Raw genomic sequence first — 21,085 nt, 5'->3', positions numbered from 1 at the left:
GGCATGAGCCTTGTGGAGTTCACTCAGGTTCATTCCCCTCTCGACCTGCCAGCTCCCAGCCACCGGCTCCTGGCTCCTGATTCCAGGGAGATCTGCTGCGTACATGTTGCGGGAGGGGACTGCAGCTTCGCGGGAGAGCACATGATTTGCATGCAGAAGGTCCCAGGTGCAGATATCTGGTTAAAAAGGGTCAGATGATGGGGAAGATCTCTCTGTGCCCTTGAGAACTCCTGCTGGAGTGGACAGTTCTGGGCCGGATGGACAAATACGTTTGGCCTGCTTTATAAATCCGCTTTCCTATGAGGGATGGGCCTGTGTTGATCTCCCATTGCCTGGCTGAGTGAAAGGCTGGCATCCTTAGCAGCTCTCTTAGTCCCACCCCCCAACTTGCTAACCGCTGTTTGCCCTTTGCTCTCGCTTCTCCAGGTATTCAATTGCTCTGCCCCTGACACTGGCAATATGGAGGTGCTGGTACGCTATGGTACGAAGCCACAGAAGGAGCGCTGGCTGCAGCCTTTGCTGGATGGCAAGATCCGCTCCTGCTTTGCTATGACGGAGCCGCAGGTCAGTGGCCCCGGGCCCAAAGAGGGCTGTCTGTCTTCCACTTGGTTGTTCTGCCACAGACGTCGACAAAGAGTTGCTGCTCTTAAATGTGTTATAAGAACTTGTGCTTGCGTTTCCCTCCTCCCTCCCATGCCTTTTTTCCTTGTGTGTCATGTCTTTTTATAGATGGTAAGCCTGAAAGCTGGGACCATCTCAGTCCTGATTTTTGTAAGCCACCTTGACAGCCTTTTTTGAAAGAGTGGGGTATAAATGCTGTTAAGTAAGTAAATAAGTATACAGTTGCAAAGCTGCCTTTTAAGATCAGTTCTTGCACCATTCTTGCATATGCCATTGCCTTGAGACACAGCTGGCGGCAACATGTGAGGGGGCTTTCTCGGTGGTGTTGTCCTGTCTATGCAACTCCCTGCCCCAAGAGTTTGTCTTTCTCTTTATTTGTGTTCTATAGGCACCTGAACACTTTCCTTTTTAAACAAGCTTTTGATCTTGTTGCCGCTTAAGGTATTGATTATGAGACTGGCACTTTGCGCTTGCTTGTTTGTTTGCTGCTGTTTATTTTCTGATCATTTGTGTTTTAATGCTTGGGTCGTTGTTGCTTTTATATTTGTAAGCCGCTTTAAGCAACTTTTTTCATGGAGGGGAGAAAGCCAGGTATAATGCTTTAAAGTAAGAAATTAAAATAAAACTGCTCTGGGGATCAGGGGAAAGGAGTTCTGGTGATAACATGGACACTAGCCAATCTGTACTTTCCTCATTCAGCTTCTGCTTCAAACTTGCAGAATTGTTTTCCCTCCCCTTCTCCTCAGAGCATGAATCCACAGAGGAAAAGGTATGTTTGTACTGAATGTGGTGGGGGCACTTCCAAATGGCTCTGTGGCTCCCATTCAAGCTAAGGACATTTTTATTTCTCCAGGCCAGAGCTTGGAAAAGTTACTTTTTAAAAAACTACAACTCCCATCAGCCCCAGCCAGCATGGCCACTGGATTGGGCTGATGGGAGTTGTAGTTCAAAAACGTAACTTTTCCAAGCTCTGCTCCAGGCTTATGGATCACAGACAAAATTATTATTTATTATTTCCAATGCGTATACACCACTTTTCATCATAGATAGTCACAAAGCAGCTTACACAACAATCAATAAAACAATCTATCAGTCCAAATAATATGGTTTTTAAAATTAACAAAAACACAGGTTAAAAACATCAGTTCCATAAATAGGAGCTTCCTTAAAGTGCCTGCTGAAATAGAAAGGTCTTTGTCAAGTGCATGAAGTTCAACAGGGAGGGGTCCTGTTTGATTTCAGCTGGGTGGGAGGTAGTTCCACAGAACTGGGCCTACAGTTCTGAACAGTACCAAGCCATGCATTTGGGCCAAATGGGCTTTCAGCAGGTGGTACCAGCGATGTTTCTCACTGCTCCTCTTCGTTAGCATTTGCGTATGGCTCGGTGGCTTTAACTGTGGTTTCATTGCTGCATTGCCTTGTTTTACTCAATTCACCTTGGTAGCCGCCCTGTGCTCTGGTTGGAGGAAGGGTCGGGTATAAAAACAGCAGATAAATAAATGAACTTACGTCTGTCTTCCCTCTAAAATGACGTGTTATTTTTCTTAGGTTGCTTCCTCTGATGCCACCAACATTGAAGCTTCCATTGTCAAGGAAAAAGACACCTACGTCCTGAACGGGCGCAAATGGTGGATATCTGGTATGTTGCACCATCTCCCTTGTGTTCGGCACAAGGGCTAGCCTTCCTGCAGCCGGGATGCTGAGGTGTGGCATGGATAAGGGGCAGAGTGGGCCTCTAAAGGGCTCAATATTTTCCTTGTTCAACAGCTGAAGGTTCTGTTCGTGGCCTGCAGGGAGGAATGATGGGCATCTGGGAAATGTTCTCAATCCAGATTTCCTCTCTTGCCTGTAAGACACTGCCAGAAAGAACCTCTCAGTAGAAGCACAGAGGCTGCAAGCAGGAAGAGGCCTGGCAGCAGAGCAGATAGAGCAGCCTTTCCCAACTAGTAGGCCACAATTCCCATCTTTCCTGACCTTTGGCAACGCTGGCTGAGGCTGATGGGAGTTGTGGTCCAACAACATCTGGTGGCCTGCTACTTGGGAAAGGCTGAGCTAGGGGGATACTGGGAGCTTGGGGACCATGTTCTGTGCTCTACAGAATTGAATCGTGGGAATTAATCGGCTCCAAGCAAAATAACTGGATAACTCAACATCCAGTCTTAGCTGCAGGCCCATTTATATTGTGGCTGAAGTTTGCCTGGGGGGGGGCAAGGAGGAGGGCTGCTGATAGCGGAGGGTTCTGTAGACCTTAGCCCTTTAGAGACCTCTCGGGATGTTGGGGATAATCTGAGAGAATACCTTCTCCCATTTTCAACTTGCCCATGCATTAAGATCAGCACATTAGGGTCTCCTTCTGGTCTCTGCATTAAATGAGGCATGTAGTGCAGGGGCCCGTGGAAGGGCCTTGGTGGTGGTGGCTCCATGTCTGTGGAATGACTTTCCCACTGAAGTGCTTCTCTCCTCCACTTTGTATGCAATTAGATGCCAGGTAACAACTCACCTTTTTTATCAGGCTTTTAGAGGCTGATGGGTGAAGTCATTTTTTAAGTTACCATGCTGCTAATTATGTTGTTCATGCATTTTGTGGGAATTTTTAATGTTCTTGATTATTATGTATCATCTTTTTGTTTTACCTTGGTGTTTGTTTGTTTTAAACCAACCTGTGACCCTTTTTGGTGAAAGGCAATATACCTTAAATAAATAAATAATAGCTCAACTGGATGCCCAAGGGAGGCCCACAAGGAGGACCTGAGTGAAAAGAGCACTCCCCACACGCACTGTGGCTTCCAGCAACCGCTATTCAAAAGCGTAATGCCTTGGAATGCAGACGCACGGCATGGCCATCGTGACTAGCAGCTCTTGATAGCCAAATCCTCCATGAATTTGTCTAACCCTGTTTCAAAGCCATCCAGGTTGGTGGCCAATCACTGCTTTCTGCGGGAGTGATTTCCATAGTTTAACTATGTGCTGTGTAAAGAAGCACTTTCTTCTGGTCTGCCCTGAATCTTACAACATTCAGCTTCATTCTAGTGTTATGAGAGAGAGAGAGAAACCTTTTTCTATTGACTTTCTTAATGCCATGCATAAATGGCATTTCGGCCATGTCTCTTCCGACTCGTCTTTTCTCTAAACTAAAAAGCCCCAAATGCTACAGCGTTTCCTCATGGGGGAGTCGCTGCATCCTGATGGAACACAGTACAGTAGGGCCCCGCTTTACAGTGCTTCGCTAATGCAGCCGTCTCAATTAGACACAATTAGACTAAAGCCCCATTCATATGGCACTTGTTCCGCTTTTACGGCATTTTTTGGGCGTCATGCACAATTCTTCAATGAGTTCCGCTTTTCAGCGGTTTTCACTGTTCAGCGGGGGTCCAGAACGTAACCCGCTGTATGAGTGTGGCCCTACTGTACTAATGCACACCTTGATGTCATGCACTGTACCCAAATAGAGAATTTCTACATTTACTGCTAAGCATCTGTAGTGCTGTCCATGACAATGCAGTTTGAGAGGGAACAACATGGGCAGGAGGGGAGATCAGCAGCTGCCCCTACCCAGACCGAGAGCTTGGAAAAGTTACTTTTTTGAACTACAACTCCCATCAGCCCAATCCAGTGGCCAAGGTGGCTGGGGCTGATGGGAGTTGTAGTTTAAAAAAGTAACTTTTCCAAGCTCTGCCCAGACCTCTCTTCTCACACACACACACCCCCCAGGTTCCCTGGATCCTCGTTGCCAGCTCTGCATCTTTATGGGCAAGACCGACCCCACCGCCCAGAGGCACAAGCAACAGTCGATGCTGCTGGTCCCTATGGATACTCCTGGGATCACAGTTATCCGGCCCCTCAGCGTGTATGGCTTGGATGATGCTCCAGGTAAGGCAGAATGGCTTTGTTTAGGGTCTTCCCTGAAGGGCTTCCAGGGAAGGAAGAATGGCCCATGTTGGGCCTCTCTGGGTTTAGGACGTTCCATGGATTGGGCACCACCAGTGTAAAGACTCTCTCACCAGTTGCCAACCGCACCAGGGGATACCCCGTAAAGGACCTCTTATGTACAGATCAAGTTTTGCATAGCTCTTGTTCACTTCAGCAAGATGTGTCCATGCTAAAGGGTTGGTGTTAATCAGCCTTAAATGGGCTCCTGATCAACCCAAGTCACTGAAACAAAGCCTGTTGGTCCACGCAAATTGTGAGGCAGTTTGAGGAGAAGCAGGTTGGGAATGAATTTGCTAGCCAGCAGCAGCTGGGATTCCCTCCACTGAGAACTTCCCACTTCTCTCTCTTTCCAGCTGGCCACGGGGAGATTGCTTTTGACAACGTGTGTGTGCCCCAAGAGAATCTCCTGTTGGGTCCTGGCCGAGGGTTTGAAATCGCCCAGGGGAGGCTGGGCCCAGGAAGGATACACCACTGCATGCGGCTGATTGGCTTTGCAGAAGGAGCACTGGCTCTCATGAAGGAGCGGGTGAGCAACACCATGTGGCACGTGAACTTGGGATTCTCTTGAATTAGTTCTTCTGCCTTTTGGATCCCTGTCATGTCTGTCTGTTATTGCACTCCCTTATCCAGCACAATATCCTTTTGTGCTCCCTTTTCTCCAAGCACTAGAAAGTGTGACCTTTGTAAGACAACATATTTACTGTGACCATAACAAGTCAGCTTATCAAGGTGAAAGCTTGTCTGAATAAAAACATCTTTGCCTGCTGGTGGAAGCTCACAAGAAGCTGCCTTGCCAAGCCAGACTATTGGTCCATTTAGCTCAGTCTTGTCTTCGCTCGTCAGGGTAGGAGTCTCTCTCAGATCTACCTGGAGATTGAACCTGGGACCTCTTGGATGCAAAGCAGGTGCCCACAGCCCAGTAGCCCTCCGTTCACAAGGAGTTCTAGAGCCTAGGAGCAGCCTCCCAGAAGGCCCTCTTTTGGGTTCCCACCAAACATGCTTCAGATGTTGGCAAGACATACTCCCAAGGATTTTAAAAGCTATGCAGGCTCATATGGAAAAACAGAGTTTTTCCAATAACTTCATTACAGTCACATACAGCTTTGTCAGTCACAACACCCAGCGCTTAGAAGTGTGCCTTGATTGGCACACTCGGAATGGCCGTAGCCCAGTGGTGGAGCATCTGCCTTGCATGCAGAAGGTCCCAGGTTCAATCCCCAGCAGGGTTGGGAGAGACTCCTGCCTGACACCCTGGAGAGCCTCTGCCCATCAGTGTAGACAGCGCTGAACTAGATGGACCAATGGTCTCTCTTGGAATAAGGCAGCTTCCTGCGCTCCTGTCTGGCAGCCTGTGAAGCCGTTGTAAAGTGGGAGTCAACATTCTCCCTACAACCAGCCCTGGTCAAGAGTGTGCTTGCCGCCCTATGAACTACCTCAAGTTGTCACACACTAGCATGACTAAAAAGCACCTATAATGGGGTCATGCTCAGGTTTTAATGGTTTCCGTTCTGTCGTACAGAGCAGTTAAGAATGGGGTGGCAGCAAAATTGGGGTGACACGAAGCACGCATTACATGTGCACACACAGGGTCCCCCTCCATCCTTCCCCCCCCATCATAATGACAGGAATTGAGCTATTAAGGACAGAAGCTGGGTTACACTGAGTCAAGACAGGGCATGCTCTACTCTGGTCCCTGAGATCCTTTCTTGAGAGATGCTGGGGACCTGAGTTTTATATACAGCCTGAAGGGCGTGGGGGCAGAAGAGGGCTCCAAAGAGATCAGACAGCTGCTGGCAAAACTGCCCCTGGGTAGTTTGGCATGAAACCTTCAGTCAGATGCCCTTCTTGGCAGGTGGCGTCCCGCGTAGCCTTTGGAAAGCCCTTAGCAGAGCAGGGCACCATCAGGGCAGACATCGCCGAGTCCCGTGTTGAGATTGAGCAGGCCCGGCTCCTAGTCCTGAAGGCAGCCCACCTTATGGACACTGTTGGGAATAAGGTATGTGCTCAAAGATCCCAGGGGCCATTGAATCACAGCTATGGAGAAATACATGGCATCATTCTCCTCACTTTTCCCCTCGGCAGAGATGTGGGGTTTCCACTTTGCACACCAAGGCCCTTCTCATGGAAAAGTTGCTCAAGAACGGGGTGGGTCAGGAGGAATTGGAACTGGAGCACTGAGGACTGAAGGGGAGGGCGCCGGAGACGCAAGCTGGAGTGGCTGTGGGTCTGCAAGGGGAAACCAAGGGCTTTATCTTTGCCTAGAATGGGGGAACCTGTGGCCCTCCAGATGTATGTATGTTTATTTATTATGTGATTTATATCCTGCCCTTCCTCCCAGTAGGAGCCCTGTTGTTGGACTCCAACTCCCATCAGCCCCAACCAGCATGGCCACGGTCAGGGATGATGGGAATTGTAGTCTTTCAACACGTGGATGGTCCTCTCCCCTCAGCTACACAGTTATTGGAGTTGGATTGTGAAAGTGCCTGGGGTGGTGTTTTTTTTGTTTTCCTTTCCTTATCCTGGCACCCGTTTCTCCCTTTGGTTCTGCGTCTGTAACTCCATCCAAGGGCAGGCTCATGCTGTGAGGAGCCAGGAGTGGAGGCTGCCCCTGTGTGTCCCCCCCATGTGGTAGGAGGGTTGGCCCCTCCCCAGCCCACTATGGCTCTTTTCCAAATTAAGTTTACCACAGTCCTTTTACAAGAGGTGGCATCAAAGTGCTTTGGTGGGAAGAATGGCAGGCAGGAGGGCTCTCCTTACGTACACGGGGAAGTCCCAATAAAGAGCTGGCTGCCATTTTGTTTTTTCTCAACCCCATCCAGGAAGCGGCTCTTGAGATCGCCATGATCAAAGTGGTGGCTCCAAGGATGGCACTGCGTGTCATCGACCGAGCTATCCAGGTGAGTGCTGCTTCTTAGGCTAGCACTGGGGGGAGGGGAGGGGGGAGCCTGCAGCCCTCCAGATGCTGTTGAACTCCAACTCACTGCCCTGGGATGGGGGTGGGGCGCTGATGGAAGTTGGGACTGAGCAATGTCTGGAGGAGTGCATGTGCCCCATCCTCGTTTATAAAAGGTAAGATGGTTTACGATGTAATGCGCCAGGACCAACCAACACGGCCTCCAGATATTGTTGGGCTCCAGTTCTGATCACCCCTGACCGTTGGCCATGCTGGAACTCACGGGAGCTGGGAGTCCAAAGTGGCTGGAAGGCACCATCTTTGCGACTCCTGGGCTAGAGTGTGGCTTCCTGTCTCCTTTCTCCATTTTTGCCTGGATTGTATTTCCGCCCACTCTTGCTTTTTTTGGCTTAGCCTCGGGATCTAATCCATTGCGCAGATCCTTGCAATACAGCGGGGTCATGCATGCTTTTAAGAACAACACTGTGCTTTATCTCTGCTCCCTGCCTTCCCCCTCCCCCACATTCTCGCAGGCCTTTGGGGCAGCAGGACTCAGCAACGACCAGCCCCTCGCCCAGTTCTTTGCCTGGGCACGGGCCCTCCGCCTGGCTGACGGTCCCGACGAAGTCCACCGGGCAGCCATCGCCAAATTGGAACTGAAGCACTAGCTCGGCCACATCCAGGAGCCGCCCAAGGTTCCAGCAGCTGGAGCTGAGGAAAGGACATCCACGCTGCAATTTTGGGGACGGGGGGGGGAGGAGGCGTGGATCGACCTGGGCTGTTTTGCAAGTTCAGTGTGTTGCTTGCTTTCTGAGCCACTGCAGCTGATTACTGAGCACAGCTGATTATGGAATGCAAAAAAAGAAAATGGACAAGCCAGCGGCTAGTGCTGGCCACAGCCGTGGGCTAAAAAGCCAGCCAAGATTCGCAGCTGCCCTCAACTGCTTCTTGGATACTCTGTTGAAGACCTGCTTGGGGAGCACCCAGAGATCCAGGGCAGCTGGACCCTTCTTCATTTTGTGAGGTGTTAAGACGGGCGTGTTGGATACAAGCAAACCACTGTTACCTCTCACACAGCTTGCATCTACCGTGGGGGGTCCATAGGATAGAGATAATGTGGCCGGGTAACCCCAGGGGACTCTAGCAGAGAGGTCATCAACCAGCTGCACTTCAGGGTTTGCTGTGCTTTGTGGGGATTTGGCACTTTGTTATTCCTACTGTAATCCACTGAGGGGTTAACGGAAAAGATGGAAATCACAAGAGAAATGTTGATTCTTCAATGTACTATGGAACGGTTGCATAAAAAGCAGAGCCTTTCTGCCTTTCTTTCTGCTGTGGAATGTAGTTACAAACAAGTTTTGTGTCCAGATTCTGAAAGCGGGGAGGGGCTGGCCCAGCCTTTTCCTTCTGCCTGTTTTCTCCGAGGCTGCTCATTGCAGGAATGAAGACGGCGCATTCATTTCACACAAGACAGAGCTGCACTTTGGTGCTAGTGACACAGAAAGCACATGCTTGGTGGTTACAGGGTAGGGGACCTGTGGCCTTCCAGATGTTGCCGAACCACAACTCCCATTGTCCCTGGCTCTTTGGCCGCCTTTGCTGGGGCCTGTGGGAGTTCAGCAACATCTGGAGGGCCCAAGGCTCCCCACACCTGGTATAGGGTGCTTCCAGGTGAGAGTGGATTGTAGATTTGGTGTTCCTAGCACTAAGCATTCCCCATGACATCGCCATCAAAGTGCCAGCCTGTACTTTAAAACATTGTAATCCAGATTTCCCCCTACCATCCATGGATAAGAAGTAAAAATGTCCCATTCTATATCTGCAGTCACTGCTGGTGTGGAAGCAGGTTAGTGTATTTTTTTGGTGAGCAGTTTGTGACATCTGTGGTGTTGTGGTTTTTTTTGGGGACAGCTGGTATAGCACAGTGGGGAGGAGAGCCTGGCTGGGAGTCCAGAGTCTGTGAGTTCAAATCCCCGCTCGTGTCTCCTGGGTGTCAAGGGCCAGCTAAAGATCACCCCACAGTGATTATGTGATCAGGGGTTATGTGTGTGGGCAAGCTGCAGAGTCCCAAGGAGCCCAGTCACCCCCCAGCTGGCAGTTGCGGACAAGGAAGGGGCCGGCTTGTGCAGCTGCAGCAAGCTGAGCAGGCCCTGGCCAGCTGGGGAGGGCTAGCCTCAGAGGGAGGCAATGGTCAACCCCCTCTGAATACCGCTTACCATGAAATCCCATAAGTCGGGATCAACTTGAAGGCAGTCTAGTTCCAGTTCTGGGGGGGGGGGTTGAGGGGGTTATTTATCACCCCATCCCTACTTCCACTGGCTCTTCACCTGTGCATAAACTAGGCATTTTTTCCCCAGCAACACTAATGATACCCATCAATTGCTGCTCACTTGAATTTCAACAACCCGGTTCTGGCTGGAGCTGCTGGGAGTTGTAGTCCAAAACACGTGGTGGGCACCAGGCTAGGCAAGGCCGCAACCGGCAGAGGAGGCTTAATGAACTGGCACAGCTCTCATCTCTCCCCTCTTGATATTTTCCTTTCCCCCTCAAAAAACCCAACTTGTGAGAAGGGTCTTGTCTGACTCAAATGTTATCTGTCTGGAAACTTCGCTCTCTAGTGCTGCCTTTCCCTTATGTGATCCGTCAGGGCAGTCGACACCTGCCATTCTAATGTGTCCGGGCCGGGGCTGGGGAATTTGTGGCCTGCCAGATGTTCCTGCCCTCCAGCTTCTGTTAGCCCCAGCCAGCATGCTCAGGGGTGCTGGGTGCTGCAGGGCTCCCAACAACAGCTGAAGGGCCACAGGTTCCCCGCCCCCCGCCTCTATCCTGTAGGAACCCCGCAAGCTGCCTTCCGATTCAGATCAGCGGGCTATCTTGCTCAGTACTGCCCACTCTGGCTGGCAGCGGCTCTGCAGGGTGTCTGGAGGGGCCCTCCCTGGGGACGGCAGGGATTGGACCCGGGACCTTCTGCATGCAAAGCAGTTGCTGAGCCACAGCCCTTCCCCCTGGCATTGTGTCTTCTCTCTTGGGTGTGCGAACCTTTATAAACACTTGGGATGATGTTTGCAATGGTTGGCCCAAATAAAGATGGTGTGTCTCTGCTTTGGCACACAAAAAAGGATATGTAGTGGAAGGGAAGGAACTCTCTGCCTGCAAAGCTGCAACCGCCTCCTCTCCCCCTCAAACCAGGCGGCCTGGGGAGGAACCTCCAGCTGTGGCAGTCTGCTGGACTCCCGACTCCCTGACCTGTGGCCCGGCAGGGTGGGGCTGATGGGAGGTGGGGTCCAACAGCACCTGGATGGCCACAACAGATTCCCCATTCCTGGCCTAGGTGCTGCAGCTGCTTCAGGGCGGCAAAGGTCCGGCCGTCACATGATTGATGGAAGTGACGTTAAGGAGAGCAGCCTCGCTCTGGTCCCTGCACAGTTGTCATTGACAATAAAGCTTTTGTTGCTGATTCAGGCAACAGCACCCCTCACCCTCCCCAAAAAATCCAAAGCAGCATGTCTTAGGGCAGAAGTGGGGAACATTTTTCAGCCTGAGGGCCACATTCCCTCCCAGGCAACCTCCCGAGGGCCACATGCCAGTTGTTGGTGGGTGTGGCCAGAAGCAAAAGAGGGCAGAGCAACGAATGTAAATATTACCTGTATACAATAAGCTGGTTTCTCCACACGGCTCACACACACGGGTCCAAGGTCTCGGGAGGTCTGAAACCCTTTCCTTTTTTGGGAGCAGAGACCCTATTTCTCCAGCATCTCATGAGCCAATCAGCACAAAGGGGGAGTGTGTTAGTCACTGAGAAGAGTCTTCTAACATGCTTTTTTGTCCTTTCCTGCTGATTGGAACCAATCAGAGTGAAAGGTGAGTCAGCTACGGAGAAGACTCTTTTCAGTAGCTAACACTCTCCCCTTTCACCCTTATTGGGACCTAGGGATGTTTGTTGTGGGAGAAGGCATTAACAAGGATCTCATTCTCAAACCCCACAGCAAAAAAGGGTGGTAGTGGCTGTGACGATCATGAAGGGACCCTGCGCTTTTGAATATGCTCCTACACTACTGTTCACGCACCCCTCTCTGTCCTGCATCCAGATAAGCAAGAAGCAATGCCAAGAGTACAAGGGCGTTTGCTAGCCAGGCAGAGACGCTCCTGGTGTGGAGCCCGTGAGGGGTGTGGCCTGGCAAAGGGTTCCCAGGGCCAAAGAAAGAGGCCTGGACGGCTGCATTTGGCCCTTTGGGACTGAGGTTCCCCACCCCTGTCTTAGGGTGAAGGAGGTGCTGTGAGGAAGGGGAGCTTTACCACTTGAATTTCTACTGGACGTGTGTGGTCGTGATGCCTGGCTCGGGTGCGACTCTGCACGCGCTCGTGGAATGCTTTGCACGTGTGAACCAGCAAAAAAAGCTGCTTTGCAGCGCGTTCCGTTCGGCGGGGAAAGCACACGGCGCGTATTTCGCCCGAGGGCGGCAGGTTCCGAAGACGCCCCAGGCGGCTACGGTTAGAACACGCACACAGGAGCGCGCGCTCCGCGTAACGTGTGAATGAACCCGCCTGACTTCGACCCACCAGGCATGAATTCGCTTCGTGGGCGGGCCTTTCTCTGTCTCCCTCCCCGCTACTGGAGCGAGAGGGCTGGGGCCGGGTCGCGGTCACTCCCCCTGCCGCGAAGGGAGCAACGGAGGGCGGGCCCTCGAGGCCTATTTCTGTTTTTGCAGTCGCGGGAACAGCCAGGCTCGTCGTTCACGTTGGAGAAAGGAAGAGGAGAAAGGGTGAAATGTTGCAAGCGGCGGTGCGGAGTCCCTGCCGGCTGCTGCCCCGGGCGGCGCCGGCCATCCGCCTCTCCTGCAGAGCCTGGTCCGCCGCCGCTGTCCCTGCGCCCAACCCGCGGCCGGAGATCACCTACGACAAAGTAAGGGAGGTGGCGGCCGAGAAGCGTGGCGGTCGGACTCGGCAGGCCGGAGCCGCTGGGGCGCCTTCCCTCTTGCAAGCCCGGCTTCCCGGGGGCTCCTCGAGCATACACAGAGTGCATTCTCTCTCTTGCCCCGCCTTCGCCGTTGAGTGTCCGCGAGTTGCTCGAGCCTCCGACGCGCGCGCACCCCCGGCAATCTCCAGAAATTAGAAAGCACCCCCTCCCCCCCAAAAAACTTATTTGATTTCTTTAGCAGGACTTTTAGCTGTGCGCTTTCTTTTCAACCCCGGGCACAGACAGAAGTGCCCCTGAGCAGGTGCAGAATGCATTTATTTCTGCACTGAGAAAACCACACCGTCTCCATGCGTCAGGGATTTGGGGGGGCAGGGAAGGAGCAACACGAGCAGTGTTGAAGTTACGATGGTTGGGGAAATCTTTAATTAAATCCACGAGCCCCGCGCCCCCCCGATGTTAGCCAGCTTTCTAAAAAGAATCGGCAGTGGAGCTGCCTCCGCCCGCATGGGATTTAAGCCCCGATCTCGGCCAGACCCAGGTTTATCTCTTTTGTTCTGTCGTTTTCTTATATGAGCTAAGGAACATAAAATATGGCTTGTTCATATATGGTGGCTACTTAATTAAAGAGAGAGGGAGGAAAATTAGGGCTGGAGTGCACTTGGTAATCAACCTTTTGTCTTCTGGAGACTTTCCCTCCAGCTGTTTTCAAGGCTGGTTGCAAGTAGGAAGGACACTGGGTGTCCCAGAATTCCACCGACAACGCACACCTACACACCCTCAGGGTTGTGAAATAGTAATGAAGGAGAGGGAGTGACTGTGAGCATGCACAGAGTTCTCTGAACAGCCGCAGTCCATAGCGCACATGCACATACTCAACTATCTCAGCCGCAGATGCCTCTAGAATTAGGGCTTTTGAGTCATAGGGTATAATTTTTTTTTAAGTGGCACCTGTAGCAAAATGTTGCGGTGCGGAGGGCTACAACTGTGCCTTTTTCCCAGGATACTCAATTATGTCCCCTTATCCAATTTTCCATTTCTGCCACAGCATTCAGTTGGCGTTAACAGTCAGCCAGCCTTCAATTCCATGCTCAGTCCTCAGTAGACTTTTTTGGGGTGCCCCCTTTTAAGAAAGTTTTGTTTCCTAAGTATTGTTTGTACTCCTCCGAGTCTTGGGGTTCCCCAAGCCCTCTTGTGTTTAGATGGTAAGGTTATAGCTGCGTAAGGATCCACACTCACCCCTGTATTTTGGAAATAGAAGGAATGATTAGCCACTCCCTAGAAACTTAACTTGGTGGGGGGTTTCGCTGCTCAGGAGGGATCCTGCTTGTTCCTGTGAAATTTTGTGACCTTGCAGGCTTCAGTTTGTAGATCTCCAGCAAGAGTTATTCGGGAGACTGTTGGGATCCTGCCCCAGATCACTGAGAGGTGCTGTCTTTCAGCCTTGTTATTTCCAGCTGCAAGAGCCATGCCTTCCTCAACCTGATGCCATCCAGATGATTTGGACTATGATTCCCACCAGCTCCAGCCAGCATAGCTGTGCTGGCTGGGGATTATGGGAGTTGTAGTCCAAAACATCTGGAGGGCACCAGGTTGCTGGTGGCTGATCAAGGGCAAAATGTGAGGCTTCCAACCAGGCATCGCATGCTCCCACATCTGGCACAGTGCCTTGCAAAACTGATGCTGAGAGTGTGTGGGTTTGTCATAGGAAATGTAAGGAGAGCAAAAATAAGCCTCCAAATGTGTGAACTACTTATATAAAACTATTTAAGTCTTAATTATCTACAAGTAATCTGTCTTTCCTTTATTAAACTGCCAGAGGCCTCTGAAGGGTGTGGTCTCATTTCTTTGACCATTTTTTTCTAATCTGACATGTTTTTTTAAAAAAAGTGTTCTTACTGATGGTACCTGCCCTTAGAAATGCAGTCAGACTATCCTGTACAACGACTTTTCTGTGTTGCCTTAGGAATTGCTAATAGGGCGCTTGGAGAGATGTCTGCACTCTGATCCTTGCCCAATTTGTGGCTAATTCTTTTTTTTACAGCAAGCCAGCACAAACTTGTTTCTTTTACGGGGAGGAGATAATCCATGCATCCATTTGTCCCTGCCAGATTGGTGACTGCTGGTCCTTTTTAAAATAAGAACCCAGGTCTCAACAGGCCCTTCTGAATATTGATCACAGTCTGTTTTGCTTTTTCTGGGTATAGTGATAGGAGGACTTTCCATTTCTCCTACGCCTCCAGGCGTTTCTAGAGGATGCATGCTTCATCAGTTCATTCTAACAAATGAGATCTGCAACAAAATGTTACAGTGTAGAATGCTTCTTGTTACTGTTCCATTCAGTCTTATTCTGCTTTGTAAATTGCATAGAGGTTGTTTTTTTAATCAAGTAAGTGGTATACATGTTTTTTGTTAAATAAATATATTTTATTTATTAAATTTGACTTCTGCCCATGTAACCAAGTTCTTTGGATGGTTTCAGAGACATTGAAATATACAATGCAAGTATAATGAAATGCCAAAACCAGTTGTAAAATAACGTGTGTGTGTGTGTGTGTGTGTGTAAAACACCACAGCTAAAACTATTTTAACCCAGTGCAAAACCAGCAAGAAGGAAACTTTTCTGTAAAGCAGGCATGTATCCTTATTCATTTACTTATTTGCCATTTATTAAATTTATATTCCGCCCTTCCTTCCAGAAGGAGCCCAGGGCTTTTGATTATAAAAATTAACGGTGTTGCCGAATTGAAAATGGTATTATAAAGACTATACAATGTTGGTGCAAGAGAAGGCGTTGTAGAAATGGGGCATCACCACGAGAAAGGCCCTCTGTTCCAGCCTACACTCCCTAGTCAGTCAGTCAGTGTTGTGTAGTCATTGAGTGGGTCTCAATCCTATCTTGGGAGGTTTCTTCCCTTTGGGGGTTTATTCCCCTAAAGATTTTTACTACTTCTGCCAGCCTGGTACCGCCCTCTTGTGCATGAGTGGCGCTCTTTTCGTATCAAATGCCGCGACACTCACAGTCAGGACATCAGTCATAAAGAGAAGGGTTGCGTTCTCAACCTGCTTGTGGGGCCTAGCTTACTGGATTAGCCCCAGTGGACCATCTCTGTCTAGAGCGGGTGTGGAGGACCTTTTTCAGCTTGAGGCCCTCATGGCCAACTTTGTAGGGGCCACATGCTACTGATGGGCAGGGCCAGAGGCTAAAGTGGGTGGAGCAATGGATCTGACTCTTTTTTGTATAATAGGTTGCGTTCCACCCGTATGCAAGTCAGAGGTTTCTATGTAACACACACACACCCAAAAAAGAAAAAATATCTGTAGCTTCTATGCTGGGGTGAGGAACCTGTGGCCTTCCAGATGCTGTTAGTCTCCATCTCCCATCAGCCCCAGCCAGCTTGGCCAGCGATCAGGGATTTTGGGAGATGTAGTTCAGCAACATCTGGAGGACCACGTGATCCCCGCCTCTGCCATGTACAGACAAGCAAGAGGTATCACCTGCAAAGACACGTCTGGCCATGCAAAAGCACCCCAGGAAGGCATGCAGCAGGGCCAGTGAGGGGCAGGGCCTGGAGGCAGCATTTGGTCCCCAGACCTGAGTTTCTGACCCCTGGTCTAGAGGCTGGTGAAGGCTTTCCATTTTGATCTTCCCTAGTCTCAACATTGTTCAATGCCAGTCAGCCAAAAAAGACTGACAGGGAGACACGATACAGGTGTACGATATTAAGAAAAGTGTGGGCCCAGTGAATTGGCGTCATGTTCCTCTTCTGGGTCTAGCTGGGACCTGGGGAGCTGTAGTCCAAAACTTCTGGAGGGCGCCAGGTGGGGAAGGCTACTAAGTTCAGAAACTCTGTCCTGCTTCCTTCTTCATCACCAAAGACTTCCCGATACTTCATCCTTATTCTTCGTAAGGAGAAGTTTTATCCTGAGACTGAAAGTGCAGTGAGTTTTGCGAAGCAGAAAGTTGCATAACACTTGGCATTCCTCCCTGACCTCTCGGTTTACAGCCCCAGATCAGTAAAAGTTTGGCTTTTGCTCTGCAGTTAGAAGGGGAAGCTGGCTTCTCTCTGAAGCTGCCCTTCTTCCTTGCGGCTCGCTGTTAGAGCCTGCCAAACATCAAGCTTAGATATATAAAATTTCCAGAAATTTTGAAGCCATGGGAAAAAAACTCATTTTTTTCTGAAATATTCAGAAAAAATTGAAAAAATGCAATATTAGCACTTTTTACAGATTGAAAGTCACCTTGTTACTTTAGGAACATCAAATGTAATTATGTACAAGTTGGTTTGGCATAAAAGTATCACATTTGGTATATTAAAAGTATGCTTTTTCAAACAATTGTTACAAATTGAATTTACTTTTTAAAAATTTTACTTTTTTTTGTAACAAATGGATCTACAAGCTCCTGAACTGTAAGGAACCTCTTTTGTTTGCCAGTGTATGAGGAGCAGGCAAAAAACAATTTTAAAAAACCAGAAGAAACCATCAACATTAATAATAAAAAAAATTATTTATGTCTCCTCTAGTCCTCCACAGTGTCAAGCAGACATAAAGCATCCATTCCCATAAAAAGAACTGAGAAAAGGGGGGACCAAGATTCAATGAAACATTTTATTCATCATGCTAAAATAAAGCATTCCATAATCAATTTTTTCTTCATTTTTTTCAATTTTCCCAATTTCTCAGAAAAAAAGACAAAAAAGGCTTCAGAAAAAAATGGAAAAAACCATTTCCCCCCTGAATTTTTCTGTTTTCCCCCCAAGCCTTCACATCTCTAGTCAATCCGCTTTAGTAGCAAAGGGGTAAGCGCTAGTTGCCATTTCCCCATCGTCTTTTGTTTTTTTTTTACAATAATTTTTATTCAAATTTTCATAAAACATACAAAACAAAATCATAAAACATTCAAAGACAAAAAACAAAACAAAACAAAAATGATTAAACAAAAAAATAAAATGTTGACTTCCCATTTGTCGCAGATCAAATCAGTTGTAGGTCTACAATATATAACAATCCTGTCTCTTAAATTATATTATAAAATGACTTTCCTCCAGTAGTTATCTTAATTAATCATCAAATCTCATAAACATTACTTTATTCTTTCCACAAAAAGTCAAAGAGAGGTTTCAATTCTTTAAGAAATATATCTATCAATTTTTCTCCAAATAAACATGTCGATTAATCCATCTCGTTAATAATAATAATAATCTTATTGTCATAACCATAGTCCAAATAAACATATCGATTAATCCATCTCATCAAAATCTGTTAGGTCCAATAATTTCAATAGCCATTATTCCATTATCCCTATTAATTCCATCTTCCATCTTCAATAGTCCTGTTAAGTCCAGTAATTTCAGTGTCCAATCTTCCATTATCAGTATTCCATAATAATCTTGCTGTCATAGCCATAGTCATATAATAAGAGTCTGATGGGAATTTCCTCTATCCCAAATATTTTCTTGCCATCAATTCTGAATAAGTTGCTGAAATATTGTTGTAAAGTCATATCTGTGTTCTTCTTTTTTACAAAATGCACTGGCTCATCTCTTGAGAGTTTTTCCATTGTCACATGGCTGCAGTTAATTCCATAGATTTTCTCTATATCAAGCTCCATCACGTCATTCCAGTCCAGAAGATTATCCAAGCCATTGATAACTTTATCTCTAATATCTTCATTAATTTCTTCAGAGATAATGTTAAATTCCAAACAGTAGATTTTATTTCTAATATCCATAAACTCCAGATCTTTTTCCAATTCCACATTTGTTCCAATCTCCAGGGCTTGTATCTTCCCTTTATTTTTTCTTTTCTCATCTCTGATCTCATTCTCCTCTCTCACAGGATCCCCTATTTCTTTAAGCTCCTGCGTCATTTTGCTCAGTTCAATTTTCAGCTCCTTACTGCCCTGTCGCAGGGTTTGTTTCGTTATCTCAATCTCATCCATTATTTTCTGAAACATAATTACTTCCAGATTCTCAGCCACTTTCTTGATTGCCATTTTTAAAACCATGAAAACAAAACAAAACAAAAATAAAGAAGAACCACTTCTTATTTCAGCAACAATTGGGTTAATATTCCAGGCTTGATGACATCACAGTATAAACAGAGCAGCCTGCCTTATCTCTCTATGTTCAAGAATACAAAACAAATTTAGTTCCCAGCATCAAAACAGTTAGTGGCGTCGTGAAGAAGCAGATTCGTCAAAATAAAATAGACCAAAAAGAGAATAGTCCCAGACAATATAATGTTCCTCGGAATAGAAATCCCTCTTCTGTTTATATCTTTAGAATGCACTTCCAGGACAGCTTTTTGCAATAGAAACAGAGATAAACTGTTAATTTCGTAAATAACAGAGAAGAGTTATAGCTCACCCAGAAGTTCTTTAAAGCTGATTCATTTGACAAATCTCTTTTTGCTGCAACAATTTAAACCAAGTAAAAAAAATAATAGAAAGAAGGGTGCTTGCCTGTTAGTCCGTTTTCTCTTTGAAGAAAAGATAAACGTATCGCATTAATCAGATAGAGCTTGTTCGGAAGTCCGTCCGGCATTGCTGGCTGGACCTTTTCTCATAAATTAATGAAATCCAGTCCTCCCAACAAAAACAGGCTTTTGAGGTTGATCTCTACGTTTCTCCCTGCCCGGGAGAAATTTCATCAGTCAAAAAAAAAATGTTCTGACTGATTTATATCTGAATAAGCTTCTTTTGAGGCGGGAGCCCGTCTCAAAAGCAGGCACAAGCGAAGTCACCCTTCCCGGAAGTCCCCATCGTCTTTTGGATTGCAGTTGTTCTGGCACTCTTGTCTTGTTGCTGATAGGCCTGCCCTATAGCCATTTCTGGTCTGTGTCAATGTGGCATGTGTTTATTCACAAGTCTGTGTGGTCCTGCTTCTGCATAAATCTATTTCTTTTTACAGTCCGGATGAAAATTAGTCTGTACGTTTATATTTCAACATGTACTTAAATGTGTATTTTATCACATAATATGCATTTAAATATGTATATTATTCAAAGTATGCATTTCTAAATGTGTTTTATCCTAAACTACCTCTTGAATGCATTTTGAATTGGAAACTGTGTTGCACAATTCGGAGAAATGCAAAATCTGAATGATAATTATATTCCAATCGGTGCAAATTGGGTCAGTTTTATTAAAAATGCACTGCAGACCAAACAAAATTCTCCTCCGTTCCTTACTAGAGCTAAACAAAAATAAACATAGAAGTAAATGCTTCGTGTTTTAATGTACCTTATTGTCAGCTGTTAAGACCTATCATCAAAATGAGCAGAGAAAATGCAAAATATCTGGGCCCAAGTGGCATTATAACTAGTGCTGTTGGACAGGAGAAGGCTCCAGAGAATGGAAACACTGGGCATTTGCTGTAGGTCACAAAGGCTGGCAAAGGGCCCCCTCCCAAGGGCATTTCCCTCATCCCCAAGTAACCAGGAAGATCAGGGACAGCAGCAGTTATATAGATGGCCAGTTTTATTTATTTCTACTAACAAACATCTTCCGTGTTTGTGATGTTGCAAGCTGTTGGGCATGCTTGGAACATTTTTTGCTTCTTGTTGAATTGGTGACTTGTTCTGGAAGAGGATGCTGTCCTTTTTGCTACAGTCTAGTAACGCTTTCTGTGGATCTTATCTCTGCCCGTGCTGTGTAAAGAAGCTGGACAGCAGATTCTGCATTTGTAATACATTGCTGTGTTTGTAAAGGCTTTTTGGTAAACAGCTATGAAAAAAAACTTTAGATAAAAATGCGCAGCACAAATACAAAAGCAACAGATACAAAAAAATTGCCACCCATCCCCTAAAACAAACCAAAGATTTTGATTACTTTCAGTGGTTCCCAAACCTTTTTTCCCCATGGACCACTTGAAAATTAATGAGGGTTTCAAGGGACAACTTAATGATTCTTCTGCCTGTTGTAGCAATTGTAATTCCATAGAATTCAAACTGTAAAACAATACGGTACAATATAAGAAGCAAAAGAAGCAATAAGATACAATTAAAAATAAGGATGAATATTCAGTTGAGATAGATGTGCTGTGCTGTCTCCCATCTTCAACCACAAATCCACAGATGTGCCACGGACCACCTGAATGAAGCTCGTGGACTACTGGTGGTCCATGGACCACAGTTTGGAAACCCCAGTTGATTTCATTTAAGTTACTGTTCTGCTAAATTCCGCCCCCTCCCCAATACAGAAGGCCCCCTTCCATTGGCTGTGGCTGTTCCGATGACTGTTAAGGATCTTGGGCCTATGGGCAGATGTAGGTGCCTTTATAGAGAGGGTAGTCAACGTGGTGCCCTCCAGATGTTGGATTCCGACTCCCATCAGCCCCAGCTGGTTGGTCAATGGTCAGATTATGGGCGTTGTGAGTCCAGCAACATCTGGGGGGCACTACGTTGGCCATCCCTGCCCCAAGGTAGACCCTTCACCCAGCGAACCTGGTACTGTGATTAGTAGTGGCTTTCCAAGATCTCAGGCAGGAGATCCTGCTAGTTGAGATCTTCTTAACGGGAGATGCTGGGGACTGGACCCAGGGCCTTGTGCCTGCAAAGCAGGTGCGCTGCCACTGAGCTGTTGAGGCCTCCATCCCTTAGCAAAAATGCAGATGTTGCCAAGGAGCATAAAAGAGCCTTGCTGGTTTGTGCCAGACATCTAATTAGTATACTGCTTCCTGCAGGGATTTGTCAGGACCCTCTGAGAAGCCCACAGTCAAGGC

At 47.5% G+C, this 21,085-nt stretch overlaps 2 protein-coding genes across 5 annotated transcripts in view; both read left to right on the top strand.

Annotated features, from left to right (window-relative positions):
* The window catches only part of ACAD10 (acyl-CoA dehydrogenase family member 10), a 36,123-nt gene extending 27,339 nt beyond the window's left edge, over positions 1 to 8,784 (top strand). For all 4 annotated transcript variants that reach the window (XM_061603491.1, XM_061603490.1, XM_061603492.1 and 1 more), the window contains 7 exons: positions 427 to 564; positions 2,170 to 2,260; positions 4,333 to 4,491; positions 4,905 to 5,077; positions 6,404 to 6,547; positions 7,371 to 7,448; positions 7,978 to 8,784. In XM_061603491.1, coding sequence (XP_061459475.1) covers positions 427 to 564; positions 2,170 to 2,260; positions 4,333 to 4,491; positions 4,905 to 5,077; positions 6,404 to 6,547; positions 7,371 to 7,448; positions 7,978 to 8,112 — 918 coding nt within the window. In that variant the 3' untranslated portion in view covers positions 8,113 to 8,784. The remainder of the gene's footprint in view (positions 1 to 426; positions 565 to 2,169; positions 2,261 to 4,332; positions 4,492 to 4,904; positions 5,078 to 6,403; positions 6,548 to 7,370; positions 7,449 to 7,977) is intronic.
* Positions 8,785 to 12,070: 3,286 nt separating this feature from the next.
* ALDH2 (aldehyde dehydrogenase 2 family member) overlaps positions 12,071 to 21,085 on the top strand; it is a 35,852-nt gene continuing 26,837 nt past the window's right edge. Inside the window, exon 1 of the mRNA XM_061602559.1 lies at positions 12,071 to 12,347. Coding sequence (XP_061458543.1) covers positions 12,213 to 12,347 — 135 coding nt within the window. The 5' untranslated portion in view covers positions 12,071 to 12,212. The remainder of the gene's footprint in view (positions 12,348 to 21,085) is intronic.

The sequence above is a fragment of the Rhineura floridana genome, chromosome 19 (assembly GCF_030035675.1).
Source record: "Rhineura floridana isolate rRhiFlo1 chromosome 19, rRhiFlo1.hap2, whole genome shotgun sequence".
Lineage (NCBI taxonomy): Eukaryota > Metazoa > Chordata > Lepidosauria > Squamata > Rhineuridae > Rhineura > Rhineura floridana.
This window is presented reverse-complemented; position numbering and strand designations above follow the sequence as displayed.